Below are 24,223 nucleotides of genomic sequence, written 5' to 3'. Positions count from 1 at the left end.
AATGCAGGGCCCATGATGTCACCAGACTCAAAACCTGAGGAAAACAGCAAAACAACAGTAATCAGCAATTTAATCAAGCATTTAAATGTCTTTTTAAAAGGAAAAATAAGTGTTTTTTTCTGTTTTTCTGGGATTAAACGTGTGAATTCAGCTGTAACTGGAAATATCTGCGCTGCTAAACTGGACTGGACTGAAGTGCACAGCTTTCCACACGTGCTCACGTTTACAAGCACATGCCCAACCATGTGGATGATGGAGGCCATGCATGCGATTACCTCGCACTTCTCAGGCAGCAGCAGTCTGTCACTCACACAGACACAGAGACAGCGCTGTGTACCTACAGTACTTCTTGTGTCAAGAATCACAGCTTTGCAACATGACGTGTTTGATTTCATTGATTTAATTGCCTTAAGTGACGTCACACGTCCTGTGATGTGACTATTGCACATGTACACATCGCCATATATCGTGCAGCCCTAATATATACACATATATATATATATATATATATATATATATATAAATCATATCCTGCTGTAGAGAGCAGTAAAAGTCCTGTGTTTGAGGGAGGATTAGGTTGTGATGGTATTATCTCTGAAGTTACAGTATAGGCTAATCCACTGCTGTTCCCTTTTTCCTCTCCAGATTATATTCGACTGTTGACGTTAATTCTGATCTCTGAGATACAGGCCGGTATTGTGTTGCGTTTCCGTGGTGAGGCTCGTGAGATAACGCAGCATCATCATCAGTGCACGCTCATCTTTTCATCTCCTGCGGTTTAAAATAGCTCTGCATCAGTGTTTGCGCTGCACAGAGAGGGATATAGGGCGAGTGCTGATGGAAGTGGAGTGCTGTAATGCAGTAATGATGGTTTTCTGGCCTCCTAATTGTCTGTTTGCTTCTCTGTTTGTTTCCAGCTTGCCGAGTGTCAACCCCAGAGTGAAGATGAGACCATGGTTCCGGTACTAACGTCCAAAAAAGCCAGTGAACTTCCTGTGAACGAAGCCGCGTGTGCACTGCAGGTAACACTAGTGCTCAATCATGCTCAATTATCTGCAATAAAATGTGTGAAAGAGTTTTTCTCATCTCTGTGGAGGAATTTAGTTCCAATTCTTCTTTACAGAATTATTTTAATTCAGATTTAAACACATTGGAGGATCTTCCAGCATAGATTGGTGGACTTTTAGAGGTTTGTGTGCTTTGGGTCATTGTCCTGCTGCAGAACCCAAGTATTCCTGAGCTTGAGGTCACCTAAGGAACAGATGGTTGAAGCTGATTCTCCTTGAGAATTGTCTGGTAAACAGCAGAATTTCTGCTTCCATCTATTAAAGCAAGTTCATTTATTAAAGCAGCACTAGGCAGGATTTTCTTGATTTTTGATCTTTTTAAAGAAGTAAAATTACAGCTTGAAACTCACTGCAGTGCTGCATTGAGGTGTAATAGGAGGAATAGCGGTGCTCTTGTGTCTGTGCCGGAGCTCCTCTGAGCTCAAACCAGACTCTGTAAGTTTTCCGAGGCGGCCGCGACCAACGCTCGCGAGAATTGCGACCTGCTTTCCGACCTTTAGTTCTAACAGTTCTACAAGGACTACTGGTTCATTCTTTACAAACTAACATACAGACACTCTGGCAGAAGCTGGAAAGAGACCGAATATGTCTGTGAAAGCCAGAAAACGAGAAAGAGAAACTAATCCGCCTGAAACATTTATTACACTCTACGAGTCCACGAGCACAAAATCTCAATCCTACCTAGTGAAGCTTTAAAGCAGCCCCAGACCATCACACACACTACCACCACCATGTTTTACTACAATCAGTATGATGTCTTGTCAGTCCTGTAAAGAATAATTACCCAAAGTTCTGGAGATCTTCAGGATGTTAGTTGGTAAATTTGAGACTGGTGGTTGTGTTCTGTTTGGTATCCCATTGAGACCATTTTCACCCAGTCTCTTTCTTATTATTGAATCATTAACACTAATCTTAACTGAGGCGAGTGAGATCCTGCAGTTCCTTAAATGTTTTTCTGGGTTCTTTTCTTTTTTTTGGACCTCCTGGATTAGTTGTTCATGCCCTTTTGGACTAATTCTGGTAGGCCGGTTCACCACTGTTCTAAGTTTTAATTGAATTATAATTTAAAATGTTTTCATTTATGTATGTTTTAGTGTTTTAGGATGATTATGAGAATGTCAACCAGGGATTGGATTCGAGTTGCAGTTGGGTAGAAGTGTCCAAACCAAAAAGTTTTTTTACTACCTTCCTGGGACCTCCATCAGTCTGGGAAGTCCCAGAAAAGATGTAGAGAATTGTAATTATAAAATCAGCTGCTTTTAAACACTGATCGTACTTGTATGAGCTTTATAATGTCAATCAACCTTTATTTCCACTCAGTAAATACATTGAGGCTAACCCTTATTTTCACTGTAGCTGAGCTTACACAAAATTAAAGGGATTGATAATTAGGTTTAAATGATAAAAAGAAGCAAACAATGTAAATTTAATTAAGTAAAAAAAAAAGTAAAATACAAATATAAAATAGAGATAAATACGTAGAATAATAAAAAATAAACGCAGTCATAACAAAATAACAACAATTATAAAAAAGTAAATGATGGAACTAAAATAAATATAATAATAATAAGTAAAAAAAAAAGAAAAAATAACTAAAATAAAAGAGCTAAAAGGTAAAACAAAGACAAAGTAATTAAAATAAATACTAAGGTTACAAAAAAAACTCAATTAAAACAATTACAGGCTGTTGTCTAAAGGTGGTTAGAAATTAATAGTTTAAAATGATTGACTGACACCAGTGAGCTTTAGTGAGTTTTTGTGTTTCCTGTAGTGAATTCCTGTAGTGAACTCGCTGCTGCTGATCTGTAGCTAAAAGCAGATTTTCCCAGTTCAGTAAAAACTCTAGGAACCTGAGAGGTGATCCAGTGGTGTTTATAGATAAAATTCATGAATGAGATATAAGATGGTATATGTGAACAGGGCAGAACTGCTGCTGTTCTTCGCTGTGTCGTGAGGATCTGCAGAGTCATCACACACAGGAAATCTAACGTTTAACATCTTTAACTGAAGATCTGTGCACGGTTTCTAGCGTGCACTGCTCTGATAAACAGTATGGCTGTTGTTTCAGTGCAGAAATTTCACCATTGGTGTGTTTCTCAAGCTGAGGCCATGTGCTCTTGTTTCTGAGTTTTTGTATTTTCTTCTGCCTGCTCTTCTTAGTTCAGGGTTTTTAAATATAATATGTAATCTATATCTATGATCTATAGGTGAGCCTTTGGTGGATTGCTATTTTAACAGTGCAGCTACCTGGACTTGTCCAACAAACCCTTCTCAGCAGAGGAAACTGAGCTGCTCTTTCACACTGTGAAGGAGCTCCAGCAGCTCATTTGTATAATTTAACATATACATTTAACAAAATTACTGCCAAGATAGTGATGAACGTCTGACTGTTGACATCTGACTGGGTTGTATTCAGTCAGTGGAGCTCCTGTGTTTTTTGTTACCAAGATAAACAAGCAAAACTCCAGAAATTTACCTGAACAAACCTCATTTCCAGAACACCACGCCCATCAGTGTACCGTATTTTTCCTTATGTATAAATTTTATCAGTCAGGTATTAAGAAGCAGTAAAGCCACTCCACTGAAGTACAGAGTTATACAGGAGTTTCTGTTTAGTTCTCTAGCAGCATTAGCCGCTAACCATGCTAAGAGCTAGCTCTTTCGTTGTTTAGATATGAGTATGATTGGACTGTAACCTGCTGATAACCCCAGCTAGCACTGCTGGAACATCATTAGCCGCTAAGCCTGCTAAGCTCTAGCTCTTTTGTAGTTCAGAGGTGAGTATTATCGGCCTGTAGCCTGCTGCTTACCCCTGCTAGCACTGCTAGATTAGCATTAGCCACTAACCACAGTGCTAAGCGCTAGTTCTTTCGCTGTTCAGAGGATTATCGGACTGTAGCCTGCTTGTTTACCGTGTTAAAACAAGCTACGTGAAACGAACCGCTAGCTAAGTCTTGGCTTACCTAAATCTAAGCTTACTGCAAATAAACGGAGGCGCTTTACTCACCAAAATAGAGATAAATCTGCTTAGATTAACATCCAGCGCTTGTTTGACTTTAAAAAGAAAATGTTTTTTTTTTAAGAATTACAGATATTCTTACTTATCTTAGATTTACAGGCTAAGCTAGATTAGGCTAACACAACTGTTCCTTACTAGTGTTGCATAATGAGTCTTATAATCCAGTGTGCTTTATGTATGAAAATAGACTAGTGTAAGGTACAGTCCATAGAGTCTATTAGAGTATTTATGTTAAGTTGTTATATGTATTTATGGTAGATAGGCCTGTCACAGTAATAATGCTGTTATTAGACCTACTGTATACCTTTAGCTTAGCGATGTATCCTGTATGATCATACCATAATATTATGCTTGTTTGTTGGTGTGTGTGTGTGTGTATGTGTATACTGTATGCACTTAGACAATGCGTAACACGCCGTGCCACACACCCCTCATTACTATTTTAAGGCTGAAGTGTTTGTGGTATCTGAAGCTGGGCAGTCTCTGGAACAGCTTGGTTGCTATGCGATCTGATGTGGTCAGACTGGAGGCGGTCAGCAGCGTCTGACCCGCGGGTCAAAACAATGCCCAGTCGGCAGATTCAGAGGAGAGGCAATTACCCGGCCCGCTGTGTGGAACAGCACACTCCAGAGACAGGAGTGAAGTGGGTTCTAGATTCCTGATTGATGTTAGTAACTGTAACTGTGCTCTGTAGCAGAGGTGGAGCTTTAGTGAGATACAGTGTTGCTACAGTTAGAAACTCTGAATATTATCTGTTTGATAAACTGGGCATCCCTAATGTCGCTACTCGAGATCTAAGTAAACCTGGAGCTTAAGTTGTCTGAACTTAATTTAGCTTTACAGCAGCTCTGCAGATTCTGGAAGCTGGACAATGAATATGAATGGACAATTTGGGTTTTTGTTGTATACAGTACCAGTATTCAGGGTGTCTGTGGCTTCCAATATGGGCTTCTTTGGTATTTACAGGGTTTCTGGGGTATCCAGTGTGAGCTACTGTGGTATACAGGGTTTGGGTTAATCCGTACAGGGTTTTTGTAGCTTCCAATGTGGACTACTGTGGTATCCAAGGTTTCTGTGACTTCCAGTGTGGCTTACTTTGCTATATAAAGGGATTCTGTGTCTTCCAGTGTAGCCTAATGTGGTATTCTGGGTTTCTGTGGTTTGCAATTTGGGCTGATGTGGTGTACAGGGTTTCTAGTGTGACCTACTCTGGAAACCAGGTTGTCTGTGCTTTCCAATTTGGGTTTGTGTGGTACACCCGGTTTCTGTGGCTACCAGTGTAAGCTAATGTTGTATATATTATTTCTGTAGCTTCTAGGGTGGCCTACTCTGGTAACCAGGGTTTCTGTGTCTTCCAGTGATGGCTAATTTGCTATTTAAAGGGATTATGTGGCTTCCAGTGTAGCCTAATGTGGTATTCGGGGTTTCTGTGGCTTTCAGTGTGGGCTATAGTAGTATCCAGGGTTTCTCTGGCTCCCTGTGTGAGTGTACAGGTTTCCATGGCTTACAGTGTGAGATAATATGGTATCCAAAGTTTCTGTGACTTCCAGTGTAGCCTAATGTGGAATCCAGGGTTCATTTGGCTTCCAGTGAGGGCTACTGTGGTATCCAGGGTTTCTGTAGCTTTCATTGTGGGCTACTGTGGTATCCAGGGTATTTGTGGCTTCCAGAGTGGGCTTCTGTGGTATACAGGGTTTCTCTGGCTTCCAGTGTGAGCTAATGGGGTATACAGGTTTCCATGGCTTACAGTGTGAAATCATGTGGTATACAAGGTTTATGTGACTTCCATTGTGGACTCCTATGCTTTATAAAGGGATTTAGTGGCTTCTTGTATAGTCTAATGTGGTATCCAGGGTTTCTGTGCTTCCAGTTTTGGCTACAGTGTTATACAGGGTTTCTGTGGCTTCCAGTGTAGCCTAATGTGGTATCCAGGGTTCATGTGGCTTCCAGTGTAGCCTAATGTGGTATCCAGGGTTGATGTGGCTTCCAGTTTAGCCTAATGTGGTAGCTAGGGTTTCTGTGGCTTCCAATTTGGGTTGATGGTTACTGTGGTATCCAGGGTTTCCATGACTTTCAATGTGGGCTATTGTGGTATCCAAAGATTTGTAGCATCCAGTTTGGTCTACTGTGGTATCCAAGGTTTCTGTGGCTTCCAATTTGCGTTGATGTGGTATACATGGTTTCTGTGGCTTCCAGTGTGGGCTAATGTGGTATCCAGGCCTTCTGTTGGTTTTTCTGCTTCCGATTCTTCTGCCATGACTTCTGACAGTTTGGCCTCTTTGTCTCGGCTTCTTCTGCTTCCGATTCGTCTGCTTTGCTTTCTTGTACCTTGACGTCTTCTGCTTCAGATTCCTCTGCTTCATCTTCCGGCTCCTTTAGCTTCTTACACTTTGGCCACTTTTGCTTCAGGTTCTTCTTCTTTGGCTTCTGCTTCGTCTTTAGCTTCTGCTACTGTTTTTTTCTGCTTCAGATTCCTCTACTTTACCTTTTTATGCTTTGATCTCTTTTGCTTCAGATTCCTCTACTTTACCTTCTTATTCTTTAACCTGTGATATGTGATACCCTCTTACTGGAGAAATAGTTGGCATTGTGGTTTAGATGACTGTTAAAGTGTTTTTTTTTTTTTTTTTTTTTTTCTCATTTTAATGAATGTCTATAGAGATCAGCTAATGGGTGTATTAGCAGCGTCTGGTTAATGGATTTATTGTCTGCACTCATCCACAGTCGCTCCTAATGTCAGTTGTCATGGCTACATTTGAGATGATGTTATTTTGGGAAAGCTGCATTTCTCTGAGGTGATGTATTTCTAACCCACTGCTCTTCTCTCTCTCTCTCTCTCTCTCTCTCTCTCTCTTTCTCTCTTTCTGTCTCTCTCTCTCTCTTCTGTTCCCTCAGGCTGACCTGCAGTTTGGCCTTTCCCACGATGAGGTGCTCCGGCGCCGTGTCTACCATGGGTGGAATGAGTTCGACATTAGTGAGGAGGAGCCTCTTTGGAAGAAGTACATCTCTCAGGTGAGTCGAGGACTGCGAGAGAGTTTTAAAAAGGGAATCGCTCCAAAAAGCAGTGTTTTGATGAAGGTTTTTAACCCTGTTAGAGATGATAAAAGAACCAAATGGTTGTGTAACCTTTTTGGGGGGTCTAAAGGATTTAGAACCTTTCTTATTTGAGGATCTCATGAGTTCATTAAACTGATAATAAGACTCCAAAACCTTTTAAAGCATTCCAGAATTTTGGGAAGCAATTTAAAGGGGCAGTTTTTTAGCTATTAAGTTTCATATTGGACTACACAGCCTTCTGAATGGAGAGTTTCCATAAATAGCGACATATAGTCTATGACTAGGGCGAAACCCTCTTTGGGAAACTGATCCAAAGAGCTCTTAAACCTTTTTAAGTTATCTAAAGAGTTCCTGAAAATTTGGGGAATCCCTAGAGTTCCTGAGCTGTTTGGGGCTCTGCTTACTTCACAAATCTTTCAGGGATTTAAATGTGTCCTAAGCCTAACGAAGAACCTGAAGAGCTTCTGAACATTTTTAGGGGTTCCTAAAAAGCCTAAAAAGAATCTTTTTCAGAATCTAAAGAGTCCCTTTGTCTTACAGGATCTAAAACAAGTTGTAGAACCATTCAGTTATTCTGAAGAGTTATTGAGCTTTTTGTTGGGTCTAAAGATGCCCTGAGCTTTTGAGCAAATCTAAAGCATTCCTGATTATTTTAGAGAATGTCCTGAGAGTTTGGGGGGATAAAAAGAGTTCCTAAACCATTTGGGACATAAAAAACTCAGCACTTTAGGGCAAGGAGTGATTATATTGTGGCACTAGTTCCAAAACAGTTTTTAAGGAACGTATCATGGTTTAGAAACTTTTTAAAGCAGAGTAGTGTTTTTTCCCCACATTCTTTTGAGACCTTTTTGAGACCAAGACCTTAAATGTGTACTTTTAGGGTTTTACTTATTCACAAAACAGACACTAGGTTTGTTTTTTTTCTTTATGTTTCTTATGTAAATCAACAAGCAAACAGTAGGTCATGTTGAGGTCAGCAACAGTTACTGAGGTCATCCATTGTCCCTAAAATAATTATTTTGACATTCCTTATGACGCACCAATATCTTCAATAAGTTCAGTTGGTGGTCTAAAGGTCGATAAGGTTTGTCTGTTTGCACAATCAAAGCATCAATGTTTCCAGATGTCTCCAAACAAGCTTTAAAAATGACTAGAGCAAGGGGTTTAAATTGGACCTGTCCGACTGACTCCTCGGACCAGTCCTGCTTCTTATTTAGACCTTTCAACCTTTCTCCCGCAGAGCTACAGAACAAACTGCAGAAAAGAAAATTCCCTTGTTTATAAAGTCAGGTCTTAGTTCTCCTGCTGTGATTTGAAAGGGCAGTTTCTGTGAGTCTGCAGTGTGTAAAAGCTGCTGGGCCTGTAAACTGTGAGCAGATTATAGAGGCATTAATCTAGTAATGGTAAAACTGTTCGAAGAACAAGACTGGCAGGACCTCAAAGGAGTGTAGATGTTTAAATAAGTGATTTAATGTGGTAAAAAAAAGAATATATTTCTATTCGTCTGCTTCAGGTTCTTCAGCTTCTTAAACTTTAGCTTCTTACACTTTGGCCTTTTCCGCTTCAGATTCTTCGGCTTCAGGTTCAGGCTTCTTCTGCTTCTTCAGCTTCTTACATGTTGGCCTCTTTTGCTTTAGTTTTTTTTTGCTTCTGGCATCTTCTCTTTCTGCTTCTTTAGTTCTTACACTTTGGCCGTTTCTGCTTCAGATGCTTCTGATTCAGCTTTTGGCTTCTTTTACTAAAGATGCATCTGCTTCAGCTTCTGGCTTCTTCTGCTTCAGATTATTCTGCTTCAGCTTTTGACTTTTTTTGCTTCTTTAGCTTTTTACACTTTGACCTCTTCTGCTTCACATTCTTCAGATTCTTCTGCTTCAGCTTTTGGCTTTGTCTGGTTTGGTTTCTTAGCTGCTTACCCTTTGACCTCTTTTGCTTCAGATTTTTTCTGTCTTGGCTTCTTCAGCTTCAGCTTTCTCTGCTTCGGCTTCTTCAGCTTCTTACACTTTGGCCTCTTTTGTATCTGGTTCTTCTGCTTCTGGCTTCTTACACTTTGACCAATTCTGCTTCATTTTTCTGCTTCTACTTCTTCTGCCTTTGATTAGGGGTGGGCGATATGGCCCTAAAATAATATCACGATATTTCATGGTGTTTTTGCGATAACGATACTTTTGGCGATATGACAAAACACTGAATTGTTTTTTCCCCAAGAATATACCACTGCACAATACTAATAATGCACTCCATATATCTCTATATATCCAGTACTGCAGTAAAATAAAAGATACTGAACAGCTTTCTTTAGCTTCTTACACTTTGGCTGATTTTGTTTCAGAATCTGGCTTCTTTTTTTCTGATCTTGCTTCCTCAGCTTCTTACACTTTGGCCGCTTCTGGCTTATTCTGCTTCAGCGCCTTCTGATTCTGTTTCTTTGTTTAGTTGATTGTCCTTTAGAACAACAACTGCTTGATCTTCTGCTTTCTATTCTTCTACAGGGTCATCTTCAGTTTCTTCTGCATTCAGTTGTGTTTACTGTTCTTTTGCGATCTTTATTCTACATCCCTATTTAATGTATGATAGACTTGTTTAAGTGGTTTCTGAACGTGTATGTGCTTAGTTTTTAGTTTCTCTGCAGATTGTTGTTGCAGATCTGGAACAGGATGTTTGTTGAACGTTCTGCACTTTTTACTCTGTTCCTGTACGTGTGGTTTGTAGGCAGTTTATCGCTCAGCTTTGTCCACAGTGACACAGGGCTGCACAACCGCAGGCTGGTGAAACTGGGGCAGCTGTGCTGAGCACTGGCGGAAAGGCTGGGCTTCATCAGGGTCACTGGGACATTACCATAACTGGTGGGCTTTAGAGAGAGCCAACTACTTACTGCCTCATATAGAGAGTGGAGAGAAAGTAGGGCTGCAGTATTTAGACTTTTTTAAACAATAAAAAGGTTATATTTGCTTCATTTACAGTTCTATCTCTTTGTGAGACACTTAAGATAAAATAACTATATATTAATTTGTAGAGAACAATCTCAATTTAAAACCAATCCTAATATTGGGCGATTAATTGACCATTAAAAGAAAAAAAATAAGTTGTCCAACAGTGAAAGTGTTAATTTTTTTTGTTGGAAGGGTCAAATTCTTGGTCATTTTTAATAAATTTTGAAGATAATTTTCCCCCTACCGCTGTTCCTATCAGAATATCAGGTCTTAATACTCTTTAATATATATATATATTATTCTTTATCTCTCTCCCTCTGCAGTTTAAAGATCCTCTCATCATGCTGCTGCTGGCGTCTGCTGTTATCAGCGTGTTGATGCGGCAGTTTGACGATGCCGTCAGCATCACCGTGGTGAGTTATCTTCTCCGTTCTTTCATCTTCTTCTCCTTCTTCTTCTCCAGCGCTCTTTCAGACCACTAACATCTTTTCCTCCTCCCCTCTGCAGGCCATTATCATCGTCGTTACTGTGGCCTTCGTTCAGGTAAGAGCTGATCCTCGCCCACGTCATAGGATGTAGTAAATCAAGTAGAGTAACTTTAAAATGTTAAACAAACCAAAAATACTCTGTGAAGCATTTAGATGCTCTTATCTGGGGAGATGTTAACTCTTCCCAGATTTTTCTGAGGCTGATAACTAATTTTATCATTGCAATGTTTTTGATGGTCTTTGCAGTTCACACATTCTTAAAATTCTCCTTTTTGGATTGAGAAGTTCTCGCTATAATATGAATGTGAACATTACTTAAAGCTTCACTAGGTAGGATTGAGATTTTGTGCTCGTGGGCTCCCCCTACAGTTGTAGAGTGTAATAAATGTTTCAGGCGGATTAGTTTCTCTTTCTCGTTTTCTGGCTTTCACAGACATATTTGGTCTCTTTCCAGCTTCTGCCAGAGTGTCTGTATGTTAGTTTGTAAAGAATGAACCAGTAGTTCTTGTAGAACTGTTAGAACTAAAGGTCGGAAAGCAGGTCGCAGTTCTCGCGAGCGTTGGTCGCGGCCGCCTCGGAAAACTTACAGAGTCTGGTTTGAGCTCAGAGGAGCTCCGGCACAGACACGAGAGCACCGCTATTCCCCCTATTACACCTCAATGCAGCGCTGCAGTGAGTTTCAAGCTGTAATTTTACTGCTTTACAAAGATCAAAAATCAAGGAAATCCTACCTAGTGCTGCTGTAAATAGGGCTATTCGCTGTATACCAACTCTACCTCTTCTACACATTAAGAGGCAAGAAATTCCACTAATTAACTTTTGACGAGATGTGCGAAACTGATCATCTAAGCAAGAGGTGCTGCTTTAAAGAATCTAAAATATAAAATATATTCTGGTTTGTTTAACACTTTTTTTGGTTTACTGAATAATTCCATGTTTTTCTTCATAGTTTGATGAGTTTAGTATTAATCTACAGTGCAGAACATTTTAATCTGATGAAAGAAATCTGAATTTAAGGTGTTTCCACCCTTTGGACCAGTACTTTATACTACCTCATGAAAAATGAATACAGATTATTACAATCATATAATATTTAACAGCAACTGTTCATTTTACAACAGCTGAGAACAGCCCTCAGCCAATCAAATTGCACAGTTCAGTTCAGTATTGATTTAAGGATACTTAACCTCTATTAGAGTATAGAGTATATAATACAGTTCCAGATCATGAAGCTCTTTAAAGAAATTCACAAAACGCACAAAACTGATTCAGTCTTCATTAGATTTAATGTTTTTGGAATGAATTAAAACACTAGTATCATATTTGCCTTTTGGTTGCGTAAGCAGACAGACTGTGGGTTAGTAAAAGCTAAGACTGTGTTTTTTACCATGTTTTTTTTTTTTGTTTGCATTCTGACTTTATACCTTATGGAACTTCATTAGGAATATCGCTCTGAGAAGTCTCTGGAGGAGCTGGGGAAGCTGGTGCCTCCAGAATGCCACTGGTGAGTCCTTATAACAGTCCCAGAGCAGTTACAGAAAGTTTCTATTAAACAATTGAATTGTCTAGCAAAAGCTCTCTAATGATCGCCCTTTTACCAATCGCTTCCCTAGCAAAAGCTTTTCAACGATTGCCCCTCTACCAGTCGCCCCCTAGCGAAATCCCTTTTATAATTGCCCCTCTAGGGAAAGCCCTCTAGCAATCGCCCCTCTGCCGATCGCCCTCTAGCAATCGCCCCTCTGCCGCTCGCCCTCTAGCAATCGCCCCTCTGCCGCTCGCCCTCTAGCAATCGCCCCTCTGCCGATCGCCCTTTAGCAATCGCCCCTCTGCCGCTCGCCCTTTAGCAATCGCCCCTCTGCCGCTCGCCCTCTAGCAATCGCCCCTCTGCCGCTCGCCCTCTAGCAATCGCCCCTCTGCCGCTCGCCCTCTAGCAATCGCCCCTCTGCCGCTCGCCCTCTAGCAATCGCCCCTCTGCCGATCGCCCTCTAGCAATCGCCCCTCTGCCGATCACCCTCTAGCAATCGCCCCTCTGCCACTCGCCCTCTAGCAATCGCCCCTCTGCCACTCGCCCTCTAGCAATCGCCCCTCTGCCACTCGCCCTCTAGCAATCGCCCCTCTGCCGCTCGCCCTCTAGCAATCGCCCCTCTGCCGCTCGCCCTCTAGCAATCGCCCCTCTGCCGCTCGCCCTCTAGCAATCGCCCCTCTGCCGCTCGCCCTCTAGCAATCGCCCCTCTGCCGCTCGCCCTCTAGCAATCACCCCTCTGCTAATCGCCCCTCTGTCAATCACCTTCTAGCAATCGCCCCTCTGCCGATGGCTCTCTGCTAATCGGCCTCTGCCGATCGCCCTCTGTGGATTGGCCTCTGCCAATTGCCCCTCTGCCGATTGCCCTCTAGCAATTTCCCCTCTACATGTTGCCCCCTAGCGCTTGCCCCTCTACTGAAAGCCCTCTGATCACCCCCTGCATCTTGCCAAGCCGTTTAGATCTCCGAAAACATGAGAAAGAGAGACAGGCTGTAATTTCCACTTCAAACATCTCAGACGTGCACACACACATCTCAGATTAGCACTTCAGCACCGACACTTTATACACACACACACACACACAAACACACTGCGTTTCATCAGCTTACACATACAGATTTAACCCCTTTTAACCACTTTATTAGAAACACCTGCGAGAACTTTATTTTGTATTTGTTTGTATTGTGATATTTGCTGTAAGGTTTTGAGAGTATTTGCAGTTTATACACATTAACTAAACAGTTTACACTTTGATTATTTGGTTATATTATACTAAATCAAAGTTAATGTTGCTACAAAATGTTTTTTTTTTTCTGTTTATTCTAAATATTTGAAAGGGTCAAGTTTTACACCAAGGATATACTGTAACTATTACAAAATATTGCACACCGGAGTGTTAAAAATAATCTTTGTGTCTCTCTCTCTCTTTCTCTCTCTCTCTCTCTTTGTCTCTCTCTCTTTCTCAGTATAAGAGAGGGGAGATTGGAGCACCTGTTGGCGCGAGAGCTGGTTCCTGGAGATACGGTCTGTCTGTCTGTAGGAGAGAGGGTTCCTGCTGACCTTCGGCTCTTTGAGGTGCCAACACACTTTTATTGAATTTACGGAGTGTGTTTGTATATTTAGCATGTTTTCCTAATAATTTGTGATTTTACAGGCAGTAGATCTGAGTCTGGATGAGTCCAGTCTAACAGGAGAAACCACACCCTGCTCCAAAACATCTGCCCCTCAGCCGGCCGCCACCAACGGCGACATCACTTCCCGGAGCAACATCGCCTTCATGGGTACTCTGGTGCGCTGTGGCAAAGCTAAGGTACTTCTAATCTCCACTTTTAATCCTTATTTAACATCTCCAATAGTCCACATGTAGGTCCACCACCCACTCACTTCTCCAGTGACACTGAACAGCTCATCATTCATTCAGACCTCCAAAGAGTTACGCTTTGTAAGTTAGTGTGTTACTGGCCAGTTAGCAAACGCGTTAAGACACACTGTCACTGTGCTAAAGCTCTCAGTTAATCTCAATAACGCAACACAATACAATATTCTCATTTAAAAAGCATCAAAACTACCCTGAGATATTATAATACTGTAGTGCTGTATGCATTTTTCACATACCGCCATACTACTAAAAGCTTTGTAGAGCACTTTGTAGAACAGCGCCACCAAAGAAGCAGAAACGGCTTGCTATTTAATACTAGCCATTTAGCATAACAAGCTAATAGACTGCAATAATGGTAGCTCAGCTCTGTGGAGTCAAACGCTCGTCTCGCTATGTGGAGAGCCTTGGGGAAAAAAGAGAACAGCACTGTATCTGAGGGGCTCCTGCTGCTGTTCCTCACACTGTATGAGTGTTTTTAACCGAGTAAAATAGAAAAACATCAGCAAACCGCAATGATTCACTCGAAAAGAGAGGAATCGAATTACACCATCGATCCACAACGCTGTGCCTAAATGAATGAATGAATAAATAAATGAATTTATTTATTTAACCTCTTTAGACTCTACAACCTCAAATGAGGACATTACATTTCTGCTTTTCTGCACCATGAAATTTTGTAAAATGTTAAACTATTTGCCCTCACTGCCAATAAAAAATAAATAAATAAACTACTCATATGAGTTTTTTTGCTAAAAGTTTTTGTTTTTGTACTTGTTCGGTCCTACTTATCCCAAATAGCTAGAAGAAATTAATGAATACACACCAAGCAGAATTACAGGTAAAACAAAATATTGAAGTTTTTTTTTTTTTTTTTTTTTTTTTTTTTTTTTTTTTTCTTGGAGAGCGTTACTGAGGTCAGGATGTTGGATGATCACCACCCAACAAAATTTATTCCCAACTTCCCAGCTCATCATTGCTCCATCATTGCTGGAGGCTCTGGAGGGTCCTATTCTATTGGCAGTACTTTTCTGCAGAAACTAGACATGCTTTGTGTCATCTTAAATTTGTTCATCTTAAATTAGTTTGTCTTAAATTTGCTGAATGCTAAAGAATATAGTAGAATCTAGTCTTCTCTGTACAGTAGAGACAGTTACTCCAACAAAAGCAGGATAAACTCTTATAATCCCCTTCATTTTAGAAAAATCTGGATATTGAATAAGGCACCTCATGGTAAAGAACTCTCTGAGGATGTGAGAAACAGAATTGTAGCTCTACAAAGATGATTTTTTTTTTTTTGGTGATGCATCTTGTGGATTATTTAATTCTTATTTACTTTGTGTGTTTTAGGGTATCGTCATCGGTACTGGGGAGAACTCTGAATTTGGTGAGGTCTTCAAGATGATGCAAGCAGAAGAGGTAACACTATAATCTATTAGTACTGATAACCTGTTCACTAGGGCTGGGCGATATGGCCCTAAAATTATATCGTAATATTTCAGGGTGTTTTTGAGATAAGGATATTTTTCGATGAGATATGGCGAAACACTGCATTTTTAAAAATGTAATTTTAAAAATATACTACTAAAACAAAATAAATGTAAATGTTTTATTTAGTATAATCTTACAGTTTTATATATTCAGGAGAAATGTAAAAAATGGTCTATTTTGTAAATGACAGTAACTTACCAAGACTTATGTATAAAAAAATAAGTGTAGTAAAATAGAAAGTAAAAGTAACACAAATCAACAAAAGAAACCAAAAAAGGCACTTAGAAATTTGTATTACCTTCGTAAGGTTTTTGTGTTATTCTTTATTTATGTTCATTTTAACATTTTGTTATACTATTACTATGTTATACTAGTACAAAATCAGAGTATCAGAGTATAGGTAAGTTACTTTTTACTGTATAAATAAAGGTTTATAGATGTTTATTATTGCTTCTACTGAATGAATGAAAATAATGTTAAAGAAATACATATTTTTATTATTATTTTTAAAATGTTAATGTTTTTTCATATGACCAAGAATATCGAAATTGCCAAAATATCCTGAAATTTTGTGATATTTTAGGGAAGTATCATCCAGCTCTAACATTCATCCAAGTGTTTTACTGTGTTTAGTTTCCGTCAGAAATGTTAAATAATTAGCATTAAATCATATTAATATTATACAACTTACATAAATGTGTGTTTTCTTTAAAACAGGCCCCTAAAACCCCGTTACAGAAGAGCATGGACCTGCTGGGGAAGCAGCTCTCGCTCTACTCCTTCTGCATCATAGGTAATAAAGCAGTTATTATGTTATTATGTAAAGATAAACATATTACATATTACAGGTACAGACCATTTACCTTCCTGTAGCTTTTAACTGTGATTCTCAGTTTTCAGCTGTGTTCAATACAGTGGATATTCATCTATATTACAGTTTTCATGTCTGATTTCTTATTTCTGTTTTTTTTTTTTTTGAGGTACAGATTTACATCTGTACTTTTAAACAAGTATTTTAAAGTAAAAGTCCTTCTTTTGTGTGAAATTCTGCATTAGTTAATAATGCACTTTATTAGTGCGCATTAAGGTTTGTGCCTGTGTGAAAACAAACCAAACCAAGCAAGAAAATGCTCCAAGTAAATAAACTTTTTATTAACTGATTCAGACCAAAGAAACCAGCTACAGAAATAAAAACGCTCTTAAATCACAAAGCTAAGGATGATACTGTATAAAACTTTACTTTTTGCAGCTTTATTAAAAATTAAGCGTAGTGTTTGTATGGACATGGAACTGACTTCAGAGAGAATTTAAAAATCAGTAGGTTTTGAATACGTAAATACAAAACAAGAACTGTTTTGTATTTACGTATTCAAAACCTACTGATTTTTAAATTCTCTCTGATTTTGATTCCCAGGAAATAAAAGTCTTTCTTTAATCTCAAATTTTTTGGACGTTTTCAAAAGATTTTTAGATTTCACAAAGATTTTTTGCCTGTGTGAAAACAAACCAAACTTAGGGGTGAAATGCTCGCTAAACTCGAATTGAAAACATCTTTAAATCACAAAGCTAAAGATGGTACTGTTTAAAATATTTCTTTTTGTAGCCTTAATAAAAATTAACTTAAGTATTTGTATGGACTCGGAACCGACTTCTTAGTACTTTTCAAAAGAGTTTTTTTTATTGCATATTGGGTGCCGTGAACTTCTGTACATATCAAATATTTAAAACCTACCAATTTAGATTTTGGTTGGTTATGAGTATTGCAAAATAAAAGCCTTTTTTAAGTGTCAAATTCCTAGTGCGTTTTTACAACATATACTCTTTATTTGAGCTGAACGGCTGTTCAGGTGCAGTTTAACCTGATTTATTACCCGTATAATAATTAATACAGCTATTAACTAATGCATCTAAAGCTCACACCCATGCAACTGTGTGCCAATGTGCACTGCTCTGGAACACAGAAGCTTCTTTCTGTATTTACTTTCTTGCTCCCGCACCAGACAGCTCTGACCAATCATTTTGGAGCATTTTGGTGTGTTTAGGTTTGCGCCTGTGTGAAAACAAACCAAACCAAGTAGCCAAGTAAAAGAACTCATCCGAATCAACAGATTTGGAACAGAGAAGACAACTACAACAAACTGCAACTTGTGTGCTTAGGGTCATTGTCTTGCTGCATGACCCACTCTTTCAATACCTCCATGACGAGATAAAAAATCAGCATTTTCAGATTAACAACCGATTGATTAGAACATTTTGTGGTGTGTGCTGCTGTTTTTCAGGTGTGATCATGATGGTGGGGTGGCTCCAGGGAAAATACATCCTGGACATGTTCACGATAGGAGTCAGGTATGCTATTTTTCTCAACAAATAAATGAGCAAGTATATATATTTTTTTGTCTTGTTTGTTTAACTGGGTTCTATTCATCTACCTTTTTTTTGCACCATAAGTTGCACCGTATTATTAATAAACGTCTATTTTCTGGTCTATTTTCCTACATAAGGTGCACCGGATTATAAGGCGCATATTAAGATTTTAAGGTCTCGCTGCTGGGTGGTGGTGGCCGGTAGCTAACTTAGTTACAAGTAAAGCTAAGCTAGCGGCTAACCCCTCCGACAGTGCTAGCGGGGCTTAGAAGCAGGCTACAGGCTGATAATACTCAACTCTCAACACCACTGAATTCTGCGTGGTGAAAGAGTCAGCACTTAGCGCAGTTAGCGGGTAATGCTAATGTTGCTCCAGCAGTGCTAGCTGAGGTTAGCAGCAGGCTACAGGCCAATTATACTCTTCTGTGAACGGGGAAAAAGCTAGCGTTTAGCACAATTAGCAGCTAATGCTAATGCTGCTCCAGCAGTGCCAGCCGGAGTTATGAGCAGGCCGATAATACTCACCTCTGAACGGTGAAAATAGTGGTTAGCGGCTAATGCTAACACTACTGAAGAACTTCACTGAAACTCCTGTATAACTCTGTACTTCAGTAGACTGCTTTTACTGCTCCTTAATACCTGACTGGTAGAATTCATACATAAGGAGCACCGGATTATAAGAAGCACTGATGATTTCTGGGAAAATTAAAGAATTTTTTGTACAAATTATAGTGCGAAAAATACAGTAGTTTATTTATCAAAACCTGTGTACTGTGTATATATGGGTTACTATAAAGTGGTTAATATAAACATTGGTTTATGACTGTATACTTTATTTAATCTTGTGATCTTTTGTCTGGTTGTAGTCTTGCTGTAGCCGCTATTCCGGAGGGTTTGCCGATCGTGGTGACGGTGACGCTGGCGCTGGGAGTGATGAGGATGGTGCAGAAGAGGGCCATCGTGAAGAAGCTCCCTATAGTGGAGACTCTGAGTACGTAGAAGAGGGATGGAGAGGAGGATATGGGCTTGTTTTAGTTTATAGATTTTAAAGCTTGGTTTTAAAGCAGCAGGACGTATGATTTTATTGTTACTTTTGAACTTCATTACTGTGTCCTCCACCCTCTGAGGACAGTCATAAACTGAACATTAGTATATTTACACTAGAGACGACTCCAGTCCTCCAGTCTCCTGTATCTGAGAATACTGTACCAACAGTGTAACTATGGGCGGCATCCTCCCAGACTAGATTTAAAGTAGAACTCTGGTGAAAAATGTTGTACTTTTGTTGTAGTAAAACATGATAAAAAGTTCTTATTTTTGATGAATAGCTCACCTCCGCTCTCCCACAGCTTTCCGAGATCCAGAAATTTTAACAGTTTGTCCAAAAACACCCTTCAGACTGGGTGACATAATAAATGATAAATCACTTTTTACACCGTTATCCAGTTCAAAGTAGCTCCACACCTTCTTGAATCCGGAGAGCCCTGACATTTAAAACGAGGCATAAATAACTTTAAAAAAGTGCACAAGAAGCTTATTAAAAACCAAAAACCACTGATTGCATCCTATAATGCTTCTTTGTAGCTCTGGGCGCCACCATCACTTGTGTATATATGTGTCTGTCATTATCAGTACAGTGATGGCGCCGCTCGGAGCTGAAGCTAGTAGTGTTATAGGATGTAAACAGTGTTTTTAATAAGCTTCTTCTGCACGTTTTAAGTTATTAATGCCTCGTTTTAAATGTCAGGGCTCTCCAGATTCTAGTAAGGAGGTGTGGAAGAGCTACTTTGAGCTGGATAAAGTTGTAAAAAGTGATTTATCAGGGTAAATTATGCCCCGTATCTCCCAGTCTGAAGGGTGTTTGGACAAACTGTTAAAATTTCTGGATCTCTGAACGCTGTGGGAGAACGGAGGTGTGCTATTCATCAAAGATAAGAATTTTTAGCATGTTTTACTACAACAAAACACCAGAGTTCTCTTTTAAGTTTGGCTGCGGGCCACAAAAAAAAAATCTGTTTTGTAAAATGAAGTGTAATGGGATGGAGTGCTGCTACAGACTAGCAGCTCTCCAGCCCAGAGGGTTGTTGAACCCAATTGCAGAACAGTTGATCTCAAAGCAGGTAAACCCAAGAAGAAAGAAAAAATAAATAAATAAATGCAGTGCTTCTCACGTGGGATCCAACCCGTGTCGTAAGGGTCATGCTCCAATACACTTCCACCTCCCCAGCTAGTGAATTGGGACACAGCAGGGGAAAAGAACAGGCGGAAAAACGAGAACGGGCGGAAACTAAAGTCAAGCCGAGCGTGACGGAGAGAGAGACAGGGGAGGAATGTGAACAAAAGCTCACAAAAAAAAAGTAAAAAATAAATCGTTATCGTTCATTATAGTTCAAACAACCTCACCGGCCAGTTGTTTCATTCGCTTATTGCTGACCCCTGGTCTAGAGGAAGAGCAACAGTGTGAACTGTGCTATAAGGTGATAACGTGCACTGGATTATAAGGTGCATTATGCAACACTTGGAAGGAACAGTGGTGTCACAATAAATATCCTTCTAATTCACTGGGTGGTGAGACCTGTAAAGCTAAGCTAAGTTAAGTAAACAAAACAGTAATCCTAATGCTAATGCTGCTTCAGCAGTGCTAGCCGGTGTTATACTCGATAATCCTCACCTCTGAACGACGAAAGAGCTAGCGTTTAGCGCGGTTAGCGGCTAATGTTAATACTGCTCCAGTCTGGGTGCTGGAGAAACTTCTCTGATTCTCCTGTATAACTCTGTACTTCAGCAGAGTGACTTTACTGCTCCTTAATACCTGACTGATAGAATTCATACATAAGGAGCACCCGATTATAAGGAGCTCTGATGATTTCTGGGAAAATTAAAAGATTTTAAGTGCAGCTTATAGTGCAAAAATAAGGTGTGTTCTAACTATTAGAATTGTATTTGCTACAGTACTTAAAGAGCATAATGAGGCCATGGCCTCTATTCAGAAAGCTGAGGAGATATTAATAGTGACAGAAGCTGCTGAGTCACTCTACCTGTTCAACAGGAAACACAGCTCTGTTTCCTTCGTTAACAGTTTCTCAGATCAGCTGATAAAGTTCACAAAAAGCTAGACTGCATTTTCACACATATATACATATGAATTATTATGATTTCTTTAATCAGATCTCAGCTTAAGTGAAATAGAAATCTATCAGATATGGAGAAATATTATTACTATAACTAACATTAAATATTGCTAATATATGTACAAGATCAGTACAGTTATTTTTTTTTTTTTTTCTTCTTTATTTAACCAGGCAGATCATTAAGAACAAGTTCTTATTTACAGTGATGGCCTGACATAAAACACAAATAAGTAACACTTAAAAAAAAAAAAAAAAAAAAAAAAAAAAAAAAAAAAAAAAAAACAACAAACAAAAACATAAAAACAGGATAAGAAAAAACATTAAAAACCATTAAATCAGCAGGCCTAGGTATAGAGGCAGGAAACTAAACTGAAGGATTAGATGGAGGGGAAACATTTGCAGGGATCCGTGAGATGGTGGGAAATAAAACGTTTGAAGGCTGGGACGGAGATAAAAGTAACCAGTTTGAGGTTAGTTATAATAAACCCCTGAATTAATGAAGGTTTCTTTTATTAATTTTTTTATTTTTTTTTTTATCTTTCTCTCCAGGCTGCTGTAATGTTATCTGCTCTGATAAGACTGGAACCCTGACGAAGAACGAAATGACCGTTACTCAGATCTTTACCTCAGACGGGCAGCACGCAGAGGTAGAACTCATACATCACATATCACACATGTTAATGCTTGTTGTGCATTTTATTTTAATCTACGTTCACACAGCAGGTAAAATATATTGTTATAATTCTATGTTGGTTTTAATGGAGCTGTATGGAGCAGTGCTTCATGTGAAGTTTCGGTTTCGTCTTCTTCAGCCTCGCAGCAGCTTTCAGCTATCAGTTCCAGTATCTCCAGCCTGACTTATCATCATGCCTTTAAGCTTTTTTTATGCATCAGCAGCGCCCTCTTATGGCTAAGTTCATGCCTTCTAATTTAGTTTGAACAGAAACAGCAGTCCGAGTATTTGAGGTCTTGTAAAGATCTGCTCAACGAAGGCAGTCTGAGACACTGAAGTCTGGTTTATACTTTTGCGTAAATACTTTCATATTGTGCTAGTGCCCTATGTTGCTGTGAACATTTATATTTTTGCAGTTGTGTGCCTGTGAATCAAGTAAAATTGCGTTGCTCTGCAGTTTAAATCACAAAGCTGGGAAATTGTGGGCGAGAAGAAGAGGCTCTGAAGACCAATTACAGCTGCTGTAGAAAAAATATACAACATTAAGGCTGAATTTAACAAATACTTTTAAAATTTACAACAGGAAGCTGTGATTCAGTCCAAGTATTTGAGGTCTGTGAAAAATCTGCTGAAAAATATTTTATTTTGAAGTCAAAACGAGCGCTGGTTAGCGGTTAGAAGCTAATGCTAATGCTGCTCCAGCAGTGCTAGCCTGTGTTAGCAGCAGGCTACAGTGCGATAATACTCACCTCTGAACAATAAAAGAGCTAGTGCTCAGCACAGTTAGTGGCTAGTGCTAATACTACTCTAATTTGTAACAGTATCGCACTACACAAAGTGACGGGGACAGAACACAATAGTAGATAAAGGGTAAATGTCTCACTAAACACAGCTTGCACTTTCACACTCAGCTTAGTGAGTGTCTCCAAAAGTGCTCAAACACAACATATTATAAATTTACTCACTATCAGTACTTTCCACATTTAAACAACATCTAGAACTTTAAATGCCTTAAAAATCTCATGTTCAGCTGTTTCTATCGTTTTTAGAGATGGAGGACATGGCAGAAATAAATCTCTAAAACTAATCGACTAATCTGAAAAATAATTCAGATTAGTCGACTACCAAAATAATCATTAGTCAATTTAAAATTAACTGGGAGAATTTATGAGTCTGTCCAGAATCGTGTTCGAGTTCTTTGCTGAGTCATTTGATTTATATTTTTTCTAACTGATTGTTTTTAGTAATAATTTTATCTAGGATTTGTATATTGTGTCTGTGTTCCCTGCTTTAAAACAAATAAAAAGTTGATCACAAAAAAACAAAAATAAAAAAACAAAGAAGCAGCATAACAGCGTAACGGCCAAAACAGACCTAAATACACTGTAAAGTTAAATAACAGTCCTGACTCTGACTGTGGTGAATTTTCTGGTTTCTGATTGGTCTGGTTGGTGTCTGCAGGTGACAGGCGTGGGCTATAACAGTGCTGGAGAGGTGCTGCTGGACGGGGAGGTGGTGCACGGCTTTTCTAACTCCGGGATCAGTAAGATCGTGGAGGTGAGGAGCAGCAGTGCTGCTACTGAACGTGATGATGATGATGGAATGGGTGTGTAACAGGCTTCTCTTCCTCCAGGCCGGCTGTGTGTGTAACGATGCTCTGATCAGGAACGGGACGCTCATGGGCCGACCAACAGAGGGCGCTCTCATCTCTCTCGCCATGAAGGTACGTCTGAATCCGCCAGATCAGCATCAACAGAGTCTCCTGTCCTCTTAACCCTTAAAACCCTACGGACGGATTTTACGTCCAAAATCGCACCATGTGTTCTCAGCTTAAATACTCAGTAATCCCTTCACAGCAAAACTACAGTAATTGTCCCTTTAATCAGGCATTTAAACGGCTTTTTAAAAGGTGTTGGTGGCTGCGTTTACAAGCCACCAACACCAACACCCCCCCCCCCCCCCCACCTGCTTCTGAGGAAGCCAGAGCCTGTCACTTACACAGACACAGAGACAGCGCTCTGTATCTACTTCTCGTGTCAAGAATCAAAACTTTGCAACATGACGTGTTTGATTTAATTGCCTTTAGTACATACATGTGACCGTTGCGCATGCGCACATCGCCATGACGATGCTTAAACGATAAATATATCGTGCAGCCCTACTTCTAATCCATGTTATGGCGAGAAATACTCAACTAAAGTAATACAAAGAAAAAAAAAATACTTTAAGAAGAAATTAAGGTTGGTCAGTGTGAAAAGAAAAATGTTAAGCACTTTGAAATCCCCAGTATCCCCAAGTGCAGTTACCGCAAAGACCATCAAAAAATGTTATAATGATGAAACTGGCACTCATCAGGACTGCCCCCGGAAAAAAAAGAGCAAGAGTTTCCTCTGTTGCACAGGATAAGTTCAGTATTTTAGTTTGTTTTACACTGTTTTTAAGTTACTACATGATCCATTATGTGTTCCTTCATATTCTGATAAATCACTTTACTATTCATTTACTATGTAGGAAAATAAAGAGAAGCTGTATGTAATCTTTTAACTGGTTCTGTAAATCTGTAAATGAGATTTCTGGTTAACTGTGTTTAAGTGAACAGTGTTTA

The 24,223-nt window shown here is 39.5% G+C and overlaps 1 protein-coding gene across 3 annotated transcripts in view; it reads left to right on the top strand.

Annotated features, from left to right (window-relative positions):
* LOC125784867 (calcium-transporting ATPase type 2C member 1-like) overlaps positions 1 to 24,223 on the top strand; it is a 69,024-nt gene that overhangs the window by 29,121 nt on the left and 15,680 nt on the right. For all 3 annotated transcript variants that reach the window (XM_049468872.1, XM_049468874.1, XM_049468879.1), the window contains exons 2-15: positions 918 to 1,022; positions 6,982 to 7,098; positions 10,397 to 10,486; positions 10,581 to 10,616; positions 12,004 to 12,065; positions 13,550 to 13,658; positions 13,738 to 13,893; positions 15,310 to 15,378; positions 16,168 to 16,243; positions 17,730 to 17,796; positions 18,681 to 18,805; positions 21,495 to 21,592; positions 23,080 to 23,175; positions 23,252 to 23,341. In XM_049468872.1, coding sequence (XP_049324829.1) covers positions 918 to 1,022; positions 6,982 to 7,098; positions 10,397 to 10,486; positions 10,581 to 10,616; positions 12,004 to 12,065; positions 13,550 to 13,658; positions 13,738 to 13,893; positions 15,310 to 15,378; positions 16,168 to 16,243; positions 17,730 to 17,796; positions 18,681 to 18,805; positions 21,495 to 21,592; positions 23,080 to 23,175; positions 23,252 to 23,341 — 1,296 coding nt within the window. The remainder of the gene's footprint in view (positions 1 to 917; positions 1,023 to 6,981; positions 7,099 to 10,396; positions 10,487 to 10,580; positions 10,617 to 12,003; positions 12,066 to 13,549; positions 13,659 to 13,737; positions 13,894 to 15,309; positions 15,379 to 16,167; positions 16,244 to 17,729; positions 17,797 to 18,680; positions 18,806 to 21,494; positions 21,593 to 23,079; positions 23,176 to 23,251; positions 23,342 to 24,223) is intronic.

The sequence above is a fragment of the Astyanax mexicanus genome, chromosome 1 (assembly GCF_023375975.1).
Source record: "Astyanax mexicanus isolate ESR-SI-001 chromosome 1, AstMex3_surface, whole genome shotgun sequence".
In the NCBI taxonomy this organism is placed as follows: domain Eukaryota; kingdom Metazoa; phylum Chordata; class Actinopteri; order Characiformes; family Acestrorhamphidae; genus Astyanax; species Astyanax mexicanus.
The sequence above is the reverse complement of the archived record's forward strand: the minus strand, read 5'-3'. Positions and strand labels throughout refer to the sequence as shown.